General features: G+C 41.7%; 1 protein-coding gene across 9 annotated transcripts in view; it reads right to left on the bottom strand.

Annotated features, from left to right (window-relative positions):
• ECT2 (epithelial cell transforming 2) overlaps positions 1-20837 on the bottom strand; it is a 43789-nt gene that overhangs the window by 15364 nt on the left and 7588 nt on the right. For 6 of the 9 annotated variants that reach the window (XM_083739283.1, XM_083739281.1, XM_083739282.1 and 3 more), the window contains 17 exons: positions 20421-20603; positions 18437-18526; positions 17278-17385; positions 15733-15806; positions 15466-15596; positions 13912-14027; positions 13697-13759; positions 12447-12669; positions 11983-12342; positions 11199-11335; positions 9879-9998; positions 9167-9235; positions 8740-8850; positions 6929-7025; positions 6201-6282; positions 3719-3797; positions 1960-2079 (listed from right to left, as the gene is read on the bottom strand). In XM_083739283.1, the coding sequence (XP_083595409.1) occupies positions 1960-2079; positions 3719-3797; positions 6201-6282; positions 6929-7025; positions 8740-8850; positions 9167-9235; positions 9879-9998; positions 11199-11335; positions 11983-12342; positions 12447-12669; positions 13697-13759; positions 13912-14027; positions 15466-15596; positions 15733-15806; positions 17278-17385; positions 18437-18526; positions 20421-20603 (2163 nt within the window). The remainder of the gene's footprint in view (positions 1-1959; positions 2080-3718; positions 3798-6200; positions 6283-6928; positions 7026-8739; positions 8851-9166; positions 9236-9878; positions 9999-11198; positions 11336-11982; positions 12343-12446; positions 12670-13696; positions 13760-13911; positions 14028-15465; positions 15597-15732; positions 15807-17277; positions 17386-18436; positions 18527-20420; positions 20604-20837) is intronic. The other 3 variants (XM_083739287.1, XM_083739288.1, XM_083739289.1) reach the window with 1 other exon arrangement.

Raw genomic sequence — 20837 nt, 5'->3', positions numbered from 1 at the left:
TTTAATCTTTTGTTGGAAGCCACCCAGAGTGGCTGGGGAAACCCAGCCAGATGGGCAGGGTATATGTAATTTTTATCACTATTATTATTATTATTATTATTATTATTATTATTATTATTATTAAAACCCACTGGTCAAGGGCAAGGTTCAAGCTAACTTGTGGCTATTGAAGACAGATTTTTAAGCAGAGTTCCACATCCCTGGTGTTGCAAATTGTACAGACTACAATGAACTGTGTGCTTTATGGCATCCCCCATGCTAGACTCAAGCCTCTGAAACTTGATTAGTTTCTTTTCCCCTAGCTCAGTATCTTTCCAACAGCAATTACAGGTTATACTGCTTGTGTGGACACTTTACACACACATTTTGTATAGCTTAAGCAGAAGCAAAACAGACTTACCTGGCACAGCCATGTTATTTATTCACATTAAATATAAATAAGCCCCACGAGAACTTTGTGCGCCGCTGAGCCACTGTCTTGAGAACTTGAAACAAATGCCAGGATTCTAAGCGGCGCCAAGAGACCAACCGATTTTGATGAGCTACCACTAGAGTAACCAAGCTGCATCAATCCCAAAGATGTGAAAAGCAATCTTCTTTTGCTTGCATCGCATCAAGTGGACATTAGGGATGGGAAGACAGCAGAGAAGGACGGCAAAAAGAAGGCTGCGGGGGGGGGGAGATTTAAAGCAGCTCTCTTTTTCAGGTTAACAAGTACTCAGCTACAGAAATGAGACACTGGTTTAATCCAAATACAGAGGTGCAAGAAGCCAACACTTGACAAAAGCACCGGCCAACTAGACTGGAGTAAACCCAGCAATAGTTTCCTCAGTTGACACAGATTGTAGTCTTACGTATGCTTACCTGGGAGTAAAGCCCCACTGAACACAGTGGGTTGTATTTCTATGTAAATATGAATGGGATCATGCTGAGTTTTGTAAATAAGGTGTAGGAGGTGCTGCTCCTACATGCAACAGACCAATAAAACTGCCTTGGTTGTAATACTGCAATTTTAAAGAACTCAGGGTTAACTATGAGGGGAGATCCAGTCAGATGAGATTGTAATTCGAATCAAAGAATGATAGAGTTAGAAAGGACCACACAGGTCGTGTTGTCCAACCCTCAGCAATGCAGGAATTTTTTCCCTAAGGTGGTGTTTGGACCCATGACCCTGAGATTAAGAGTCTCATGCTGTTCCAAGTTGTTCCAGAGCTGCTACTACCACCACAAGTAAATGTACAGATGGCAATCAGCTGATCAGCAACCTCCCCCTGCCCAAATCTTTGATCTAAAAACTGGGGGAGGCTTGTTAACAACTTTCCACCTCCAGCATCTGCTAGAAGAACCCAAAATTGCAAGATGTCAGCATTCCCAGGCCAGCAGATGCTCCTTAAAAAAGAAAGGGGTGACCAAGTATAGATTCAGGAGCAGAGCTTCAATGTCATGACTCGAGATGCAAGTTTATTCAACTTGTCTAATTTATACAGGTTACAGAATTCAGCCTCTTGCGGAAGAACTTTCTAGGGCACAGCTCTGGTCGTAAGTCAATAACCCATACGATGCCTGTATACTACATTTCTGCAAGAATTCATGTCGGGGGAGGAATTACTCAAAGGCCTCTCTGCTTGCTTCTCAGTGGCAGCATCTCTCCTGCAGCAAATATTTCACTACTAATAGTAAGACATGGCAGCAGAAAGTTGCTCTGTCTTCTCCACTAATCCCCGTATCGAGCTACCAACCATTAAGTCCGCAGAAATAAAGTGTTCCTTGCTGACAGTTTGTGCAGTGGTTCTTACCAACTGACTGAGTGGCACATATAGCGTAAAGCTTTCTGTCAAGACAAAAAAAAAAGTGTTCCCATCGTCCTTCGTGGGTTGCAAGTATTTGGATTACTATTTATTCCTCTGGGTTGCAAGTCATTCCAGAATGTCACAGCCAAATGAATATCTATAGACTTACCTCCAGGCAGTCGTTAAAAAGGAACAGGGTGACCTGCTCCCCTCTGTCACAGAGGTCGTCACCAAGCGCAACTGTTTCCAGCCGCTGAATTAGACTTCGGTGAGATGACAAGAGATTGGCCTGTGGGGTATAGGAGAAGCTCATTTAAAAAACAGAACAGAATAGTTCAGGAAGGTGCTTTGTCACCAAGAAATAAAATTAAACAGAGCAGACTTTTAACCTAAAAGATCTGAATAACATTCAAAAACCTGCAGTAATATTTATGCTATTCTGCAGATTAGATTTCACAGCAGGTAACATTGCGGGTGGCGCTGTGGTCTAAAACACAGAGCCTAGGTAGGGCTTGCTGATCGGAAGGTCGGCGGTTTGAATCCCCGTGACGAGGTGAGCTCCAGTTGCTCGGTCCCAATTCCTGCCAACCTAGCAGTTCGAAAGCACCCCAAAAAGTGCAAGTAGATAAATAGGTACCGCTCTGGCGGGAAAGTAAATGGCGTTTCCGTGCGCAGCTCTGGTTTCGCCAGAAGCAGCTTAGTCATGCTGGCCACATGACCCAGAAAATCTGTCTGCAGACAAACGTCGGCTCCCTCGGCCAGTAAAGCGAGATGAGCACCGCAACACCAGTCGTTTGCAACTGGACTTAACTGTCAGGGGTCCTTTACCTTTTTTAACATTGCCTTACTGAACCCTTTCAAAAGCTCACATACAGGAGTCCTCTCATTGCCCAACAACAGAATACTTCTCCAGTACATCAGCTTATCGTTACTGTAACCCCACACATTTTTTCTACAGCATTATTAGGGTCAATAAACACTTTCAAAAACTCTATCTGGAAATAAAGCTAATGATCAATTTCAAAATTACTCCAGTTCAGCATAAAAAATTAGTCGTTAATGGTACCACATTCCAGAAAAACATATAACACACTCCTAACCTATTGGGGTATGTTAGGTTTCACAGTGTTAACTCATTGGGAGATGTAGAAGCCTTGGAAGAAGAAAGCAAAACAAAATGCATAGGAGATGTACTGAACTCATAATGGAAGGAATCCAGAGCACCCTGATAACCTAACGGGGTTGGGGAGCTCAACAGAATATTGCAAGCAAGAAATCAGTGTTAAAAGTTTGCACTATGAAAACTATAGTTCCTGTACCAATATAAAGCCAGCCTGAAGCAGAATTAACCTCATAGGGTGAAACTTACTCCTAGGGTTCAATAAAGCCTTGCAGTGGTTTTTGATTACATACAGGAATCTGCTGCAAGTTACAAAAACAGGAAAAATATTCTAGCACTCTTGAAGTGGCAGAACCAAAAAGGGTGGAATTTATGGTACAACCAAAATTCTACATTAATTTTCTCTACCCTATTTTAAGAACTTGTCGAGCCTATAATCCAGTTCAATTAGGGGTTGGGCAGCTTCATTCTCCCATTCATCTCAATAAAAACCCTGAACATGTAGCAAGTTAAACATACTTTTTCTGAAAAACTGAAGCAGAGAGAGATGAAACAGCACAGGACAGCTGACCTCACAATTGTTGGGAAGCACGTAGAGCATGAAGCAGCTCAGGTTTGCTAGAGAAAAGCTGGACCAATATTTCAAACAGGCACTGGGCCCACAGCAACCCCACTGGCCCGGGAGTGTTACGTGAGAAGACTCTCCAATTAACATTTATTCTTCTCCTCCTTCCCCTACCAAGAGGTCGTATCTGTCTAACAAAAGGACTCCACCCCACACATCAGGCTCAGCTGCACTATTACTTACCGGGCAGCCATCTACTTCATAGACAACATCAAAAATCTGCCTTTGGGCTTCCGTTTTCCTTTTATCTTCATTAATATGCCTGGGGAAAAGAGCAAAAAAAGACTTTTCAGTTGTTAGGGTTTAGGTCCAATACAGACAGGGCATCCAGGTATCTGCTTCATTGCACATGAAGGTCAGATCCACCACTTTAAGTTATTGACATAAGCTTTTGCTCAGAGACTATTATGGGTGGGGAGTGTGAGTGTGTGTGTGTGTGTGTGTGTGTACGCGCACACACACACACACACACACACCAAACATGTGTCTATACACACATCTACAGCTAAACAGCCTCTTCATCTGCAGAACGGCCACTTCGTTAAGTCAGCTACCCAGAAACCAAGACTACCACAGGAGAATTATGCTATATGCATACCAACACCATGCGAAAAATACAAAGCTACACACAAACAGAAACACCACCTTTTATGATAGTTTTTAAATTCTGCCCGCATTAATTTCTTGCACAGACTTGGGAAATGTAAAAAGACTGCGACGAGCAGCCGTGTCAGCAGTTGAAGACTAAGGAGAAGTGTTTTCCACTTGAGGAAGGCCCAAAGGGGCAGGGGTTCATCGAAACAGATTTGCTGAATTTTCCTCCCTTAAAGCGCTGCAAAGCTACCAGGCAGCTGCTACAGTGCTGACCCTTCACACTGACAGCAGTCATGGGAGTCTCCTGCAGTACAAGTAATTCCTACAGAATTCCTATCGTTGTCATTTGAATTTTCACTGGCTTTGGGAGTAAGGGAAAGGATTCACAAGATATCCCATCACTGACGAGAACCAGCTCGCCATCAGTAACAATCAGTCTCACACAGAGATGGGTTGAAGAATTCTGGCTGCCTCAGAGCTGCTGCAGCACAGCCTTTATTGTGTAAAGTCAGAAAGATACAAAATACAAGGAAAGCAACTTTTTCTAAGCCAGCAGATAAGGACAGTGCCATGCCATCACACCAGGCCACGTAGCCGATCAGGCTATGCTTACGTGGGCCAATCATTAGGACAGCATGAGCTGTCCACGCGCTGTTCAAGCTCCAAGGATGCTTTTAGCTATGAAATCACCCTGCAATAATAAGAACTTTGCTCATGCTCTTATGTACAAGCAACCATTTCCCGACACATCACCCTAAGGAAAAGTTATTGTAACAAGAAAAAGCACCAATTCCTTTCCACAAAAAGGTTCTGAAAAGCAACAGTTAATTTATCTTTGAAGTAAGACACCTCTCATTACAAAGGTAAAGGTAAAGGACCCCTGACAGTTAAGTCCAGTTGCAGAGAACTCTGGGGTTGCGGCGCTCATCTCGCTTTACAGGCCGAGGGAGCCGGCGTTTGTCCGCAGACAGTTTTTCCAGGTCATGTGGCCAGTAAGCCGCTTCTGGCACAGCAGAACACCGAAACCAGAGAAGCGCACAGAAACAACGTTTACCTTCCTGCTGGAGCAGTACCTATTTATCTACCTGCATTTTGGCGTGCTTTCGAAGTGTTAGGTTGGCAGGAGCTGGGATCCCCGTCACGGGGATTCGAACCGCCAACCTTCTGTTCAGCAAGCCCAAGAGGCTCAGTGGTTTAGACCACAGCGCCACCCGTGTCCCTTTCTCATTACAAAACAATGTATCAAATGGATAGCAGTGCCAAAGCAGGGCCTCCCAGTTTTGAGGAGAATTAAATGCTCATAACTTTTTTCTAATTAGTACTATTCAATGTGTGGCTTTTGAGATGGAACCCACAGTTCAGCTGGGAACCTAGCTACCTCATCACAACAGCAGCATTCCCACGGCTTTCTGTTTTCTCTTTTCTTTTTTGGCAACCGGAAAATACAGGCCGGCAATATACCACAGGATAAACCATACCATTGTTATATATTTCACAGCATCATAGAATAGTAGAATTGGAAGGTCCAACCCCCTGGAATGCAGGAATTTCATTTGCTGATAGCTTCCCATGAGGCATGCCAAACGAATTTACAATAATAAGAGCATAGAACAGTTACATATACAGTGGTACCTTGGTTGCTGAGCGTTTCGGAAACCTAACGTTTTGACATTCAAACACCAAAAACCTGAAGTAAATGCTTCCGTTTTCAAATGTGCCTTAGAAGTTGAACAGCTTCCACTGCGTTGTTTTTTTTTCAATTTTCTCTGTTGAAATTGCAGGCCGCCTCTGCAAGACCCTTTGCGTCTCAGTTTTCGAACGTTTCGGAAGCTGAACAGTCTTCCAGAACAGATTACGTTCGAAAACCAAGGTATCACCTCTTATAAATACAACTTTTAAAAACTATATATAATGCATGCTGCCTATTGAGCAGTATGGTAGGTAGGTAGGGAGAGAGAGATATTTAGAATACTTGTCTGCTCAATAGGCAGTATGCCTTTCTGCCAAGCTAGTCTACCATACTAATATCAGACCCAGAGAATATCTCCTAGTAACGAGTATCACCACTTACGTCATCACTTCCTTTAGCGACTCAATGGCTCTCTCTAGAGTTGCCTTGTCAGGATTGTCTTCTGCCGTATGTTTCTTAATGTCTACAACAGGGAAGTGCGAAAAGTGCAACTTTTTAAAATCATGCCAAGATAATGTTGACTAAGTTTGAGAATTGGGGGCGGGGAGAGAGACTGGTTTTCAATCACCTTTTCACCCCATACAGCTGGAAGTTCTTTTCTGTGGTTGCCGAAGCTCTTATTTACAAAACATGGATTTCTCATTGTTACTCACCTAGAAAGACTCTCAAACAGCTGCTCCACACCTATTTCAAGGCCTAATGTAAATTATGCAGGTTAGGCCTGTATGACAGTAGGTGGCAAACGGATTTAAGAACTGCATATGTTTTAGTGACATAGATCACCTACAGAGTGTTTTGGGGGGATGGGAATTGTCAGTCACTGCCCAATTGCATTCCATTATTCCTCTTAATTGAAAGTATGTTTAAAGATCTCTGTAGTGTTAGAGCCTTAAACAAATCGATTGGAAAGTTTAAAACACAATAATGCTTAAGTATCCACCATCCCTAGAACAGCTCTGTCATGTACATTTGCAGAAAAGGGCATGGAGTCAGATGATGCCCGTTTCAGTTACAGAGCATTTAGCTCTCCCAATTCGAAGCAACTAAAATAAGGCACCAGCTCACTTGGCTCTACAAAAACAAGCGATGCAAAACCAGCCCTCACTTACCATTTAGAAGAAGGGCAACACTAGGCAGCCTCTGAACAGGTCGGATGAGGAGTTCTGCCAAACTCTGTCGACCACACTCTGGTTTAGCTTGATTTATCTATTGAGAGCAAAGTACAGACTCAATCCTTGCCATTGCTAAGTGTGAAATTCTTATTTTCTTTGCATGAGGGGTCAATGCCTGCTGTCTTTAAAGAGGTAGCAGTGCAACCGTTCCTCAGTAAACCTGTGCCAGACATAGAGGTTTGTAACAACTACCACCCAGTCACAAACATCCCCTTTCTAAGGAAGGTGTAGTGGCCAGAAGCTCTTGGACAAAATGCATTATCTGCAGGGGTTTTCAGCCTTTCTGAGTCCACGGCTCCCCTAACCAACTACATTCTTTCTGCAGCTCCCCTGTGGAAAAATGCTCCGAGTCTCAAAAGCCCAGCTATGTTACCCCTTGCCTGCAGAGCCAGCAGCCCCTCACCCCTTGTTGAACAGCTTCCCTTGCGGACCATTCCTTCAGTCCTCTCTTAATTCCTTGGGAGTCCTCCAAGCAGCCACCATCGCCATCCCTGGTCTCTGAGCTGCCCCACCCCAAAGAGAGATGCCTCCTCACGCTGCCCCACAGGGGCCTGGGAAGAGGATGCCCCTACTGCATTATCTGGATCCATTCCCAACAAAGATTCAGGCCTAGCTTCATAAATGAGTCAGCCTTGGTTACACTGACCAATGACCTTTATCAGGAGAGGAATAGAGGGAATGTGATCCTGTTGCTTCTCTTTGATCTCTCAGCAGCACTCAGTACCATTGACCATATTGGCTGGATCGACTAAATGGGTTGGCAGTAGGAAACACGGCGATTCTACAGGGGTGTTTTCAGAAAATGACACTAAGAAACTCAGCCTTATAGCAATTATTCTGTGGTGGTCTGCAGGCTTCCATCTTGCCCCCAAGACTACTGAATATCTCTATGAATCCATTGGGAGCATTATAGACTGACATGCCCTCAGTATGATGATGACACCCAACTCTACTTTCTCTGTATATCCAAGTCAGAAAGGCAGGTGCAAGTTCTTAGACAAGTGGTGGGCTGGATGAGGGCCAAGTTGAAACTCCATCTTAACAATATGGAGGTCCTGTGAATAGTCAGGCCAAAGAATTGGGCAGGTTTTCTACTCTGGATGGATACTCTCCCTCCAAAACAAACAGATGTGCAATCTGGTGGTGCTCTTAGATCTATCATTGGCTGGAGGCACCAGTCAGATGGGCGGGGACAAATCATAAATAAATTACAGGAGGCCCTGCTCACTGTGATGCATTTGGACCAACCTCCCTATGTGGCAATGCCAAGAAGGGCTCTCAATATGGATTTCCCTGCCTCCCTGCCCAGGTGGTGCCAACTCTGACTTCATTCATCTAGACTATAGCTTGATAGGAAACTTGAATCTGTTTGATTACTATCTTGTGGACTGTTTGTTAGCGCTACTATTACTCGCTTACTTTGTTTTATAAAATGTGGTAGCATATATGCAACTTTTTAGACAACCTGCTCTGGGATTACCTTGGCAATGAAGAGCAGGTAAGCAATATTTTAAATGCTTCAGCAAGTAGGAGTGAAAAACCTCTGCCAATCTACTGGTAAGATCCTAATCCACCTTCGATCCACACCTGTTCTAAAGGCATTGAAGTCAGACGCTGCTAACTTATTACACAGAAGTCAAAAACATACTCCAAGTCAATACACAGATGAAATCCCTTCCACACACACACACACACACACACACACACACACACACACACGGAGCAAGGAAAGGGGAGGAGGTAATTACCTTCAGGAAAGCGTGAAACCTTGGCTTCTGTTTTTCGCACTTAGTAATCATTTCCTTGCTCATTTCAAAGAAGTTCACAAAAGGAGGGTATGTTTTCAGTAAGTCTTTTGACTGAAAGAATGCAGAACTTTCATTTACAACAAGCATAAAGCTGAAGTGGAAAAAGGTAATTTTAAAAATTGGTCCTTTACAGTAACCAGCTTCAATATACCATCAGGCCCTGAAGTATTTTCAGTCGCCACTAAGCCAGCTAAGAGGCACTCCACAGCAGCCTCCCCCAACATCTCTGAGATCTACAGGTGTAGAGCAGTATACAAATGCAACAGCACAAGTGTGCAATGCAAAACTTTGCTCGATGTTACTAAAACAAGCCGTGTGTTTTACCATGCGAACACTCATGGTAATGCAGCTAGTGTTGAAGACTTACATATTTGAGTATGACATCACCAATGCTTTCGCTTTCAGTCCAGTTTATCATAAGGTCCTCAAGGTCCTCCTAGAACATAAATGACATATTGCCTATTTTAAAAAAATTACAATATGTAAGATGGAAAGTTATATTAGCATCCTGAACTTGTGCATTTTTTCTGCTCCCAAATAGCCTTTAATTTAAAGATACATAATGAAGGTTTTCTACTCTGTGTATAACATATACAGTGAGTGTAGATAAGCGACTTCATTACATATATTTAGGCACCAGGCAAAAACATTTCTCTTCAACCAGGCATTCAGCAGATTAACATTCTATGGTTTTTTAAATGTGTGTGGAGGGGTGCTATTGGTTTGTTTTTCTTATGCATTTTTAATTCTCATTTTGTTTCTTTCGGTTGTGAAGGGTAGTATACAAATGTAATTAATGACAACAATAACAATTTGATACCACATTTGGAAGCAAGGGAAAATATAAGCACCCTTATTTTTGGAATTATGCCTGATGTGAGCCAGTTTCAGGGAATCTATTCATGAACTATTGAGCTGAAGAGTGTAGAACAAATGCTAAACTTGCAACTTCAAATTCCATTTTCTGTCTTTAGTTGTTCCAAACATTAATGTCTTTCCAGGGCAGCATAAGCAAGTTAAAACTCAGGAGTAAAGCAACACAGATGAAAGATCTGCATTGTACAAGTCTTGAAGACAACCTTTATTTTGGTGTGTACATCAAGGATGTCAGGGATACTGCCAAATATGGTTTTAATTTCCTCTGGTGCAAGGATAGGGCCTCCAAGTTGTCCTTCCTTTTCCAAGGGGACTTGAAAGACCTGGAAAAAATGAAAACAGCAAATACATTTAATACCACAGAGTCATCGTAATTGAAAGGCTGCACTCAAGGCAGATTCATGCTCTCTGCAGTAGATAACAATTTCCCTAAAGCCACCTATTGGTAATTATGGGCTGGGCCAGGTTTACCGTGCCAAGATGCTGCCGCCTAGTCGTCACTCCCCTTACCCCCCTGCCCTAAACAATAAAAATGAAGGCTTTCCTAGTACCCATATAAATTGATGTTGATTCAGCTCTGTCTGCATTACCAACCCCCAAGTGACACAGAGGAGTTGTTCTCAAAGGATGTGGCGCACCACAGAGGTGTGACAAGAGAGGATGGCAAGGGTGGCAGTAAGATTCAAGGACAATCAAAGAAACATTTAAACATTTCAGTATAGTATCATATTTTTAAAGCATTCTTATTTGCAAAATACGGATCATTATCTTTTTCTAAATGAAAGGTAGACCATCGGTGATACTGAGGACAACCTAGTTGCGATCCAGAAACGCTGTTTGAACAGAGTGCTGGAGAAGACGCATTTATAATTATATTTTGGAAATGATTCGTGTTCTAATGCAGCTGCATTGTTTCAGACTTTGTGCATTTCCAGTAACTTCAGCAGCGCTAACATAACTTCTTGGCAGGCCATGTTCAGGCACAGACCAAAAGCACAGACCATGTTCGGGCCCTTCTCACAATGGCGCTCCAATAAAAACAGCTGCTGACTAGGCATGGTTGTCAGATTAGTCTTTAACATACTGCAGATGAGTGGGCCCAGTAAGCGGCATAGGAGCACCTGCTGCTAAAGCACTGGTGAAGATGAGCAAGCATGAAACTAATCACTCATCTGGATGGGAGAACTGAAGGATCCCCATGTAAAAAAAAAAAGCCTATTTAAACCTCAGTCATATGTGCATGGTAGACAAGTGCCAGGAAGCACAGGCAAGCCATAACTTCCTGGCACATGACTGCCTCCACATCACATCCTTTGCAGACACACCTCTCCTTATCTGACATGAGACACACACAACATACAGACAACATGGTTGCCGTGTAAGGTGCCCGTCAACCCTCAGAGGGCAGTTACTGCAATACTAGTTGTAACAGAGGCCCCTTATAATGGATCTTTTTGGAAAGTGAGGTGCTACTTATTTGTAGCAAGTTTTCATCAGGTATAGGGGGGAACCTATCGACTTGCCTGGATTATGGTTGTCAGGATATCAACATAGTTGCTCTCCGTCTGATACAGCTCCTTCGCAACCTGCCATCTCGCAGACTGCTTTGGCAGAAAAGGAGTCGAGTTTTTGGAAGGCTTTGCACATGATTTTGGAGTTTCTGTAAAGGATGGAGACACAAGACGTAAAAAAAATTTATTTGGGTGTTTATTTGTGGGGTTTTTTGTTTTTTTACAAGCAGGGAAACTACCATGGATTCTTAACAGGTGATCTATTTAAGACAACTGTTTCCATCAGATGTGTTAATCCATTTTAAATATGAAGATTTGAGTGCTCTTCCAACTTCTTAAACTCGCACAAAATAAAAACTTGCTTGAACAGGAAAAGCCCTTACTTTCTGTCCCACCATGCAAGGTGAAGTTCTATCTACCACTTTCTCTCTGCGCTATTATTATAAAATAGCCAATGCCCATTATTTTAGCAATATTAGGGAATATACCCAGAATATTTTGATACCAAAAGTATTTTTTTTTTATTCTACTGTAGAGAATTGCCAAGGATCTCAGGTGCAGAATTTATCAGGAATCTGAACAGCACCTAGTTTACCTTATTTATATCAGTAAGATGTCTCCACCTCTACTCTTGCTGAGACAAATTTGGTTCACCTTGAAAGTCAGGTGCCACAAACGGATCCAATCTGTATTTTGAAATCACCTTTAGTACACAACTCATGCCCCAAATTAAGTTCTGCATTACCTAAATGGTCACTGCAATCTAAAAAATTTAAGGAAATTTGCTCATCATCACCTTGCAATGTTCTCGGTACATCTCTAACTGGATGATGTTCGCATAAGACAACATCTTTCAAAATTGGAATGGAACGGAGGCTTACAGAAGTTTCCTTGCTTTCGACTGGGAAAATAATGAATTTCTGAAGATTCATTTGAGGTGCTTCATTAACTAGGCTTTCAGGTGGCATACTGCTAGCTGCCTTGATGGTTTGTTGCAGATTTTCTAAGGAGTTTATGCAACATTTACGAGCAACGTTATCCAGAGGAATACATCTGGAAAGCCTGCATGATTTCCGCCTCATCCGACTAAGTCTATAGAAATGAGAGTTGCCCTTCTGTCTACCAATATCCACGTTCCTCAATTCTATCCTGCTCCCTGTATAGTATTGAGAAGGGAAAAATCAGTTACTCGTGTCAGTATTCAGAAGTGTTTTATTTTTCCCACAACTATTAAGTGACACGGAGCTGGTTTTGCTTTACCTCCATTAGTTATGCCCGATTCAGGAGTATTGGAAATATCAAGTAAGGATCCCATCGAAAGGGAATGCTCAGCTGATGGCCGCTTCCGGGGTGGGAAGGGAGACATGTCTGCCTCTCTGGTCAGCTGAGCAAGGGTCTCTCTTAAGCGACGTTTCTTCCGGTTGCTGTTTGGAGTATTCAGTGAAAGTTGTGAGACAGACGTTTTCAGTTCAGGACTGTCTAACTGCAATGAAATATAAACACTCAGATAGGTAACTGTTCTCCTTCTCTACAGCTTAGATCCACAGGAAGCTGTAAAATCCTGCTACTGAAATGAATTATTGGTTTCGCTGTAAAGCTTACTATAGCCCTTCAGGAAGGCCTTGAAAACCCAATTATTTTCACTGACTGATTCTTTAGTGATTATCTTCTGCTATTATTGAGTTCCTTTGAGGTGATGGTTTTTCTTGTGGGGGGGAAAGTGTTTTATTTTTGGGCTGGATGCGCATTTATTACTACTCAAATTTTCACAGGAGGCTTTGTATTCTATTCTATTTTGTTGTTAGAAATTGCACTTCAGTCTCTTATTGGTCTAGATCACATGACAGATTAAAACATGGTTTAATATGAACTATGGTTTAATGGGAACAAATAGCATGGTGGTGCACACTGCTCAAATGTTCCTGCACTGCTGCTCCCACAAACTAAACAACCCAGAATCTGTCTCATTACGCTATCAAAACCTGCGCTTATGGTTTGTTTCTCTCCCAACAAACCATGAGTAGTAGCTAAGCTTTGTTCTTGGTTTACCTCTCATGGTTTGTTTAGGGGAAGGAAGGCACAAGCTCTGGTTCAGATGACATGACAAGCACAACTCTGCCTTGTTTCGTCTCTGGCACAGTACCAGGGGAGGAGGAGTGCCACAAGAGCTTCTGAGCTGCGATCTGCTGCTGCTTCACATTAAACCATTGTTTGTATTAAACTATGGTTTGAGTCAACTAGTGAAGCTGTGTAAGCTGCCCTGATTGAGTTTTACTCATAAAAGTGGCCATAGGTGTTTTACATAAATACAGTGTTTAGCCTCAGTGTTTTACATAAATACAAAAAATGCTTTGAGACAGTTAATGGAACTGAATTGTTTAAAAATCATCCCAAAATTCCATCTTATATTTCATTAATAAGCTAATACCAAGAATTGCCCAGTTTAAAGATCCCATTCTGGTTCTATAAATTGCCTTCAATATTCTAGATTTCCTTCTGTAGCAGCTCACCTTTTCAAAAAGGTACATGGATTCTCCAGCTTTGGCATCCATCTGAATGCTTCCCCAAAACCACTAGAGGGAGAAAAAACATTTCCTGTGATTTGCTCAAGCATATACAACAATCCATCACTGCCAACGTTAAAAATAGCTACTGAAAAGCAAAAGCCAAGGGGTTTAGGCTTAGGATGCATTTTAAGAATCCAGGATTTTCTATTAAAACTGACCTCCTGCTTTACAACGTAGAGGTTCTGTGATGGCTCAAATGGAAGGTCTTTTACAGTATTTTCTTCAACTATGAGATGAGTACACCTTTCATCACCAACAGGCAGGTGTTGTCCACCTGAAGACAAAAGAGGGTTGACAAGATTAATCTGTTCCTTCCTAAATTCTACACTTAATTTTCATTCCAACACACTACAGTAACACCAAGGGAGGCGGGAATCTTATTTCTCAGTGAAAAATGTGCAAAGTTATTCTCAAAGTTTTATGTATGGCGGGGGAGAGTTTCCTCTGTCCCTCACATGTAATCTGTCAGGGGACAGAGCCAAACCTAGCTGGGGCACATCTCTTTTTGCCACTCGTCTTCAACATTTCCCCCTCCTTGCCAAACACAAGCAGATGCAGATTTTAGAGAACGGGGGGAATGAGGAAGAGCATCTCTAGTTGGTGCTACATAATGGCTAAGAGGATAAACCTAAATGTCCCTACTTGAAAGCTCACAACTATGAACTCACTACATGGAACTTGCTTATTTCTTCTGTCTGTACTTTGAGAATAATACTGGCCTTTTTGAATGTTAGCGTAAGGGATATGAAGATATGGAGAGCTCCAAGAACTGTAAAGCACCTACAAACAATGCTAACCACACTTAGAATAACATATTTAAAGGAGAGAGCACTGATTTCTTTCACACGGCTTCAGTTTTTTTTATTATGCATGAAGCAAAGCTGGCTCTCCACATTTTTACATTCAGGAAGCTGTACATGAATTAAAGAAAAGGCACAAATGTGCACAAATGCAATTTGAGATACAGCTTAAGCATTTGACATCTCTTCTATAATGAATTCTCGGCATTTATACGTCAACCTCTTTTAAGTGCAAATCAGTAGAAAAGCATGATTCCATAGATAGGTATAATAGAGGGGTATACAGTTCATTGGGACGTGGGTGGCGCTGTGGGTAAAACCTCAGTGCCTAGGACTTGCCGATCGTATGGCCGGCGGTTCGAATCCCCGCGGCGGGATGAGCTCCCGTCTTTCGGTCCCAGCTCCTGCCCACCTAGCAGTTCCAAAGCACCCCTAAGTGCAAGTAGATAAATAGGGACCGCTTTATAGCGGGAAGGTGAATGGCGTTTCCGTGTGCTGCGCTGGTGCTGGCTCGCCAGAGCAGCTTCATCACGCTGGCCACGTGACCCGGAAGTGTCTTCGGACAGCGCTGGCTCCCGGCCTCTTAAGTGAGGTGAGCGCACAACCCTAGAGTCGGACACAACTGGCCCATACGGGCAGGGGTACCTTTACCTTACCTTTATACAGTTGATTAAACAAGTCATCAACTACTGTAATACATTTACAAATATGAACACTAACACATTCTCAGTAAAACAGAGCATCAAAATCTGTAGTATCAGCAATATAATAATATGCTGACTATTTAATATGCATGCCGCCCCAAAAAAGTATCTTTTTACAGTGATAGTAGTGTTTTTGTCTGGGGCACAAGGAGGTTTAAAGCATTTTATGTACGTAAGACTCTTAGTGCAATAGTTTTTTCACATTTACCTTGCATTTCTGTCATTTCTTCCATGCTCTTCTTTTCTTCATCAGAGAATCCAAGAAAACTCAACATGCAGTCCTGAAATGGGGGAACTTTAAATTCTTTCCTGAATTCCTCAGCAGCAGCACAGAAGTCACTACGGAGTGGGGGGGAAATGGGATGAGGGATTTAAACCTTGTTGAACCATGTTTTCCTATGCAGAAAATGATTTCTGCTCACTGCCCTGCACGCAAGTGCAAATACCAATGCTACTTTGGAGAATGTATACATACATGTCGTTCCTTTTCTCCCAGGCCTTATAAATCCAGTCTGCTTTCATGATGGGTGTGCCTAGACTCACAGCTGCCTGCAAATCAGCAGAGAAAGAGGTAACAGGTATTGTTCCTATGCAGACTGAAAAAGAGAATGCCCTTGCAAAGGCTTACTTAGTAAAGATCACAGTATTTCACAAAACACAAAAATCTATGCTTGATAGACAGAATTAACATTTGTGGGCTTTTTTAATTTTAAAAAAAATCTGTACTTTAACACTGGATGTTAGTGGAAGTGTGGCAAGCTCACAAAATAGAATCCATGGGCCCCTATTGAAACACAAAGTTCAAAGAACAAAGCAGGTGAAATCTGGCCTTTGGAGTCAAACATAATAGTGAAACATGCACCCACGTATTCAAAATCCAACACCAAAACATGGTTTGGCAATATTCAGGCTTGCATATTCCTTCCTCCCACCTTTCTTTTGCATGAAGGCATTAGAAATTCCTGACTACACATAGACTTCATGACCAGAGGGGATCAGATTCTGCTCCCATGTAATATGAAAGCTTTATTTAATGGCAAGCTTTAATTATGCAAGTTGATTAGTATACATGCTCCTTCGGGAAATATTAAAACAATTGAATTGCTTCCTTGAGTCAAATAACAGGGGGAATGGAGCCAAATCATTGGTTCATCTATCTCAGTATTGTCTACACTGATTGGCATAGTCTCCCCAGAATTCTAGACTGGGTACATACAGTCCCACCTGGAGATGCCAGGGACTGAACCTGGGACATTCTTCATGCAAAGCAGATACTCTACCACTGAGCTACAGTCCTTCTGCAGGAGGGAGAAGCCAATGTAAATCAGATTTTCAATCAATGATTTATGTCTATCCACCCCAACATTTTGGAAGGGAGCCATATTATCCAGCCCTCAATAAATCCATCATATATATGAATATGGACAATTCATTACTTTACTAAGCCATAAACGGAGGGTCAACTGTATTTAAAATGATTTAGATAAAATAGATGTTTGCTCATGGAAGACAGCTATGGTATACCTCGCTGCATTCCTGCGAGAAATGTAGACACAAGTGAGATTTAGTTTTAATATGGCCGGATACAATGAAACCAGAACAAAACTGCTGTCCAGTTACAGTAGTAAACATCTCCTGCCACTGGATCATAAGGTAGCTCCATAAGAACTACTGTACTGCATTCTTAAACCTCCAGCTGACAGCACCAGGCTGCAAGTATAGGCTTTGCAACAGAATACTTATCTACATGAATTGTATCTTCAACTGCTTTGGAGTTGACATTTAAATGAAAAGTTATGCAACTTCAAAATGCCACTCTAATACACCTCCAAGGCATCCTTCAAAATACTGAAATGCCTTTTAAAATAAAGACGCACAATCAAAAACTTTAAATGCAAAATCCATTTACACAGCTTAATGCACATACAGTACTTATCATCCCTTTGCATCATATGCCTGGTATATGCAAAAAAACATATTCTGCACCCAAACTCTGAACTAGAAAGGGAAATGAACATACTCTGAATTTGCCTCCTTGCATAGAATTAGCCACCAAATGTGTAACTTTTGAATTGAAATCCCGTCGAATAATCCCTCCCATATGATGAGCCAAAGTCACCAGCTTCACCTATGAACAAAATTGGGCTCCAGTTAGTTTTCTATTTATTTTTTAAACAAAATTGCTATTAGACCAAGGTAATATGCTGTCTGCAATTCAATGTACGAAGCAACATTACTTCCAGCCATTCTCCTTTCGGTTTACATTGCAACATTTGGGTTGTAAAATGGTTACTTCTCTCTTTAAAGGCATTCCTGCACAGGAGGGTCAAGAGTTCGGAGCAAGGTTTGCTTAGGGGTACTTTGCACAGGAGAGTCAAAAATTCATCCTATGAACCTGGCAATTAAGGGGAAGCAGAAGCAGATGTCTACTCTACTTCCAATTGGCTACAGTGTTGTGAGGGTAACTAAAAAAAACCGTATACGAGTTGGAACGGTCCAAAGCCTAGTTACTCACCCCACAAATGCCATACTACTCTACCACATGGAAGGAATAGATTAAAATCCAAAACTTTAAAGGAATGTTTAGTGAAGACACCCAGAGGCAGAAAGAGAAGATAACTACTTGCTGACTGCAGTGAGTTAACTCCACTAATCAGCACTCACAGTATTACCCCACAAACATTTGGTACTTTTAACCAACTTGTGTCTCATAATTGTATTCCTGTCTTCCATAGGAGGACCCCATGTGGTGGTGTATATTGCATTATGCCCATTCTGTTTATTTCAACTATATACAAAAATTTCCAAGCTGTGTGCATAAAAATCACAGAAAACACATAACAAATAAATATCAGCAGATAAAATCAGAAAATGCCCTTAAAATGCCTGCAGGAACATATACACATCAAGTCTTCAAGTTGGACCAGTCCCCATCCCACAGCTGAATATCACTCAGTGCTGAGTGGAAGCTTGAATCCAGATGTCCCCATTTCATGTCCATCACACTATTCCCTTTGTGACTTAAAAAAAAACACTTCTTTGCACATTCCTCAAGTGGTGCTGCTATAGCAGTCAGTTCCAAGCTCCATTCGGATCTCCACTCAATATTGCAACTTCTTCAACTATTATTCAGTGTAGGTGAACTATTCTAAGGGGCATGGAAAAAAATACAATCTTACCAATTCTTCTTTCTTTCTGAATCCTGTGAAGCATAACACAAGATTCAGCATACTGGCACAGTACAATGGGCGGCATGAGAAAGGCAGAGGCTGAAATAAAAGTAAACTAGTTAGTTGTCACAGAAAATGCCCCAAGACAATTAAGTAAGCTTATGTGAAAATCATGCACTTGAAGGATAAACCGCCACCCATTCAGGGAACTAGGGGCCTGGTTTAATCAAACCTACAGCTCTATAGAAGTCACTTCCTGGTTGTTTCTTCCTATACTGTTCTTGTTAACATCTAAATGAAGAAGTCACATTTACAAGACAAAGGACACTAAAGCTAAAGACTCCCTAGGGAGGAGAGATTTGTGTGGGAAGAAGAAAACAGTTACAGCAATGTAAGAAAAGGACCACAGACCTGATCAGAACCTCCTGTATTAACATGTTTTGTTTAGTGTACATTTTCATTATGGACGTATTTTTTATTATGCCCTAATAAACCTGTTAGCCTTTAAGGTACCACAAGACTCTATTTTTTTCCAAGTATTAGATGCACAATAGAAGTGTGCTTCGTTCAAATGTTGCACTACATATATCAGAGAGCCACATAGTAAGGTGGAAAAATGAGTGAAAACAGATCTGTCAAATAACTGTGTTATTTAATACAGACATGGATCAAAAATTCAACGTGTAGCCCGGGGTGGCCACTAGGGGCGCATCGGAAGAGGGCTGACAATAACATCTCTCCAACCCACACGAGGTAATTAAGAGGCTGTGATGGGAGTAAACAGCCTCCCGCCCCCCCCCCCAAAGTGGGGGGGGGGGACTGCCCTTGCCTGCTGTGCCCTATACCACCCCCAAATTTTGTGGGGGTGGGGGCACTAGGCAGAAAGCCCTTGTGTGGATTTCGGCACTCCTGGACGCTGTCTCTGATCCCCTAGCTGCAGGAACTTCAAAAGAAACAATTAGGAGGAAGCTAATGCACATATTTCAAGGAAGAAGGGGGAGTAAAGACTGCTAACTGAAAAGATCTCTGATAAACAAGACGGGTCGGAGGAACAAGAATAAATTATGGGAAGACACACTAAGGCTCGGTATGTCCGGCAACGGGACTGGATGGGGGAGGGGGAAAAAACTTTCCTTTATTTTCTCTATGTGCTTAACCAAGAATCCCCCCCCCCACAAGTCACAAGTCAGAAATGCCGTTTAAATGACTTAAGCTGTGGATTTAAGACTGTGTGGAGATAATTTTCTAACCAAAGCATGTTTTAAGAAGACCGTGGAAAGTATAAGAGCTTTGGAATGACGCAGCAAAAAATATTGTCACCATCTTGACAAGTTCCGTCGAAAGAATTATGTCTGGGAGGAGGAAAGATCTGTTTTCATATTGTGGGTGAGCCTCCTCAGAGGGACTAAAATGCGACAGACTTGCGAGATTAATGATGGAAAGAGTGCTGTTATTTATGAAAGTGATGATATATGGAAACCATCTTGATACGATGACTGGACGAACGGAAAAAATTCACAGGATTATAATTGGTGTTTACCTGCTTAAGGAGTTTATCAGAAGAGATCATAAAGGGGGGGAAAGAAAAATATACGAACAAGATGAGATGTGGAAACAGCAAGATAAGACTGGATAGAATTATGAACATTATTTGGACAGATTTGTGGATATCAACGCAGCAGCAAGATGATGATCGGAATCCCCCTTCGGAACTTGAAATATGGGTCACCCCAACAAAAATTTAAAATTCGGCTTTGTAATTCGGAATTTATGTGATGTGATTTGATTTGATTGGTCGGTTAATAAAAATTATTTTAAAAAACAAAAAACAAAAATTCAACGTGTATCCCAAAGGACAAGTGAATAAAATACATTTTTAAACAGGTCCCAGTTTCAGGAGTTACAGGGGAAGCCATGATTGTATCCAAATATATGCATGTCCAAAACAGAAGCCAGCCACCATTTCAAGATCTCTTACAATGTACATTCTTACCTCGCCTTTTCTGGCACAGTGCAGTACTATTGGGGGCCCAAGGACTCTGCAGTCAGCTTTGTGCAAATCATTGAAAATGGGATCTTGAAAGTCTGCTATCACAAAAATGGTCTCAAATTCTGGCGAATCGGAATTCTTATACTCCTCCACTGAATCCGTCTTTATGTAGGGCACTTTAATTTCCTTCAATTGTTTACAAAAAAAGCAAGTATTATTTACAATAGTAAAGCCAACAAAAATGTTTTTCTGCCTATAAGTTATATAGCAGGATTATTTCAATAAAAATAAGTATGAGTTAGAAACTGCCCATTAAATTTGAAGCTAGCTCAACAGAAACATGACTCCTTTTTTGCAGATAGAAGCAGTTTTAATAGTTAAATTTGAGTTCCAATTCATGAGCATGAGATGCATCATCGT

This window comes from Podarcis gaigeae (assembly GCF_964106915.1).
Source record: "Podarcis gaigeae genome assembly, chromosome: 5".
Classification (NCBI taxonomy): domain Eukaryota; kingdom Metazoa; phylum Chordata; class Lepidosauria; order Squamata; family Lacertidae; genus Podarcis; species Podarcis gaigeae.
The sequence above is the reverse complement of the archived record's forward strand: the minus strand, read 5'-3'. Positions and strand labels throughout refer to the sequence as shown.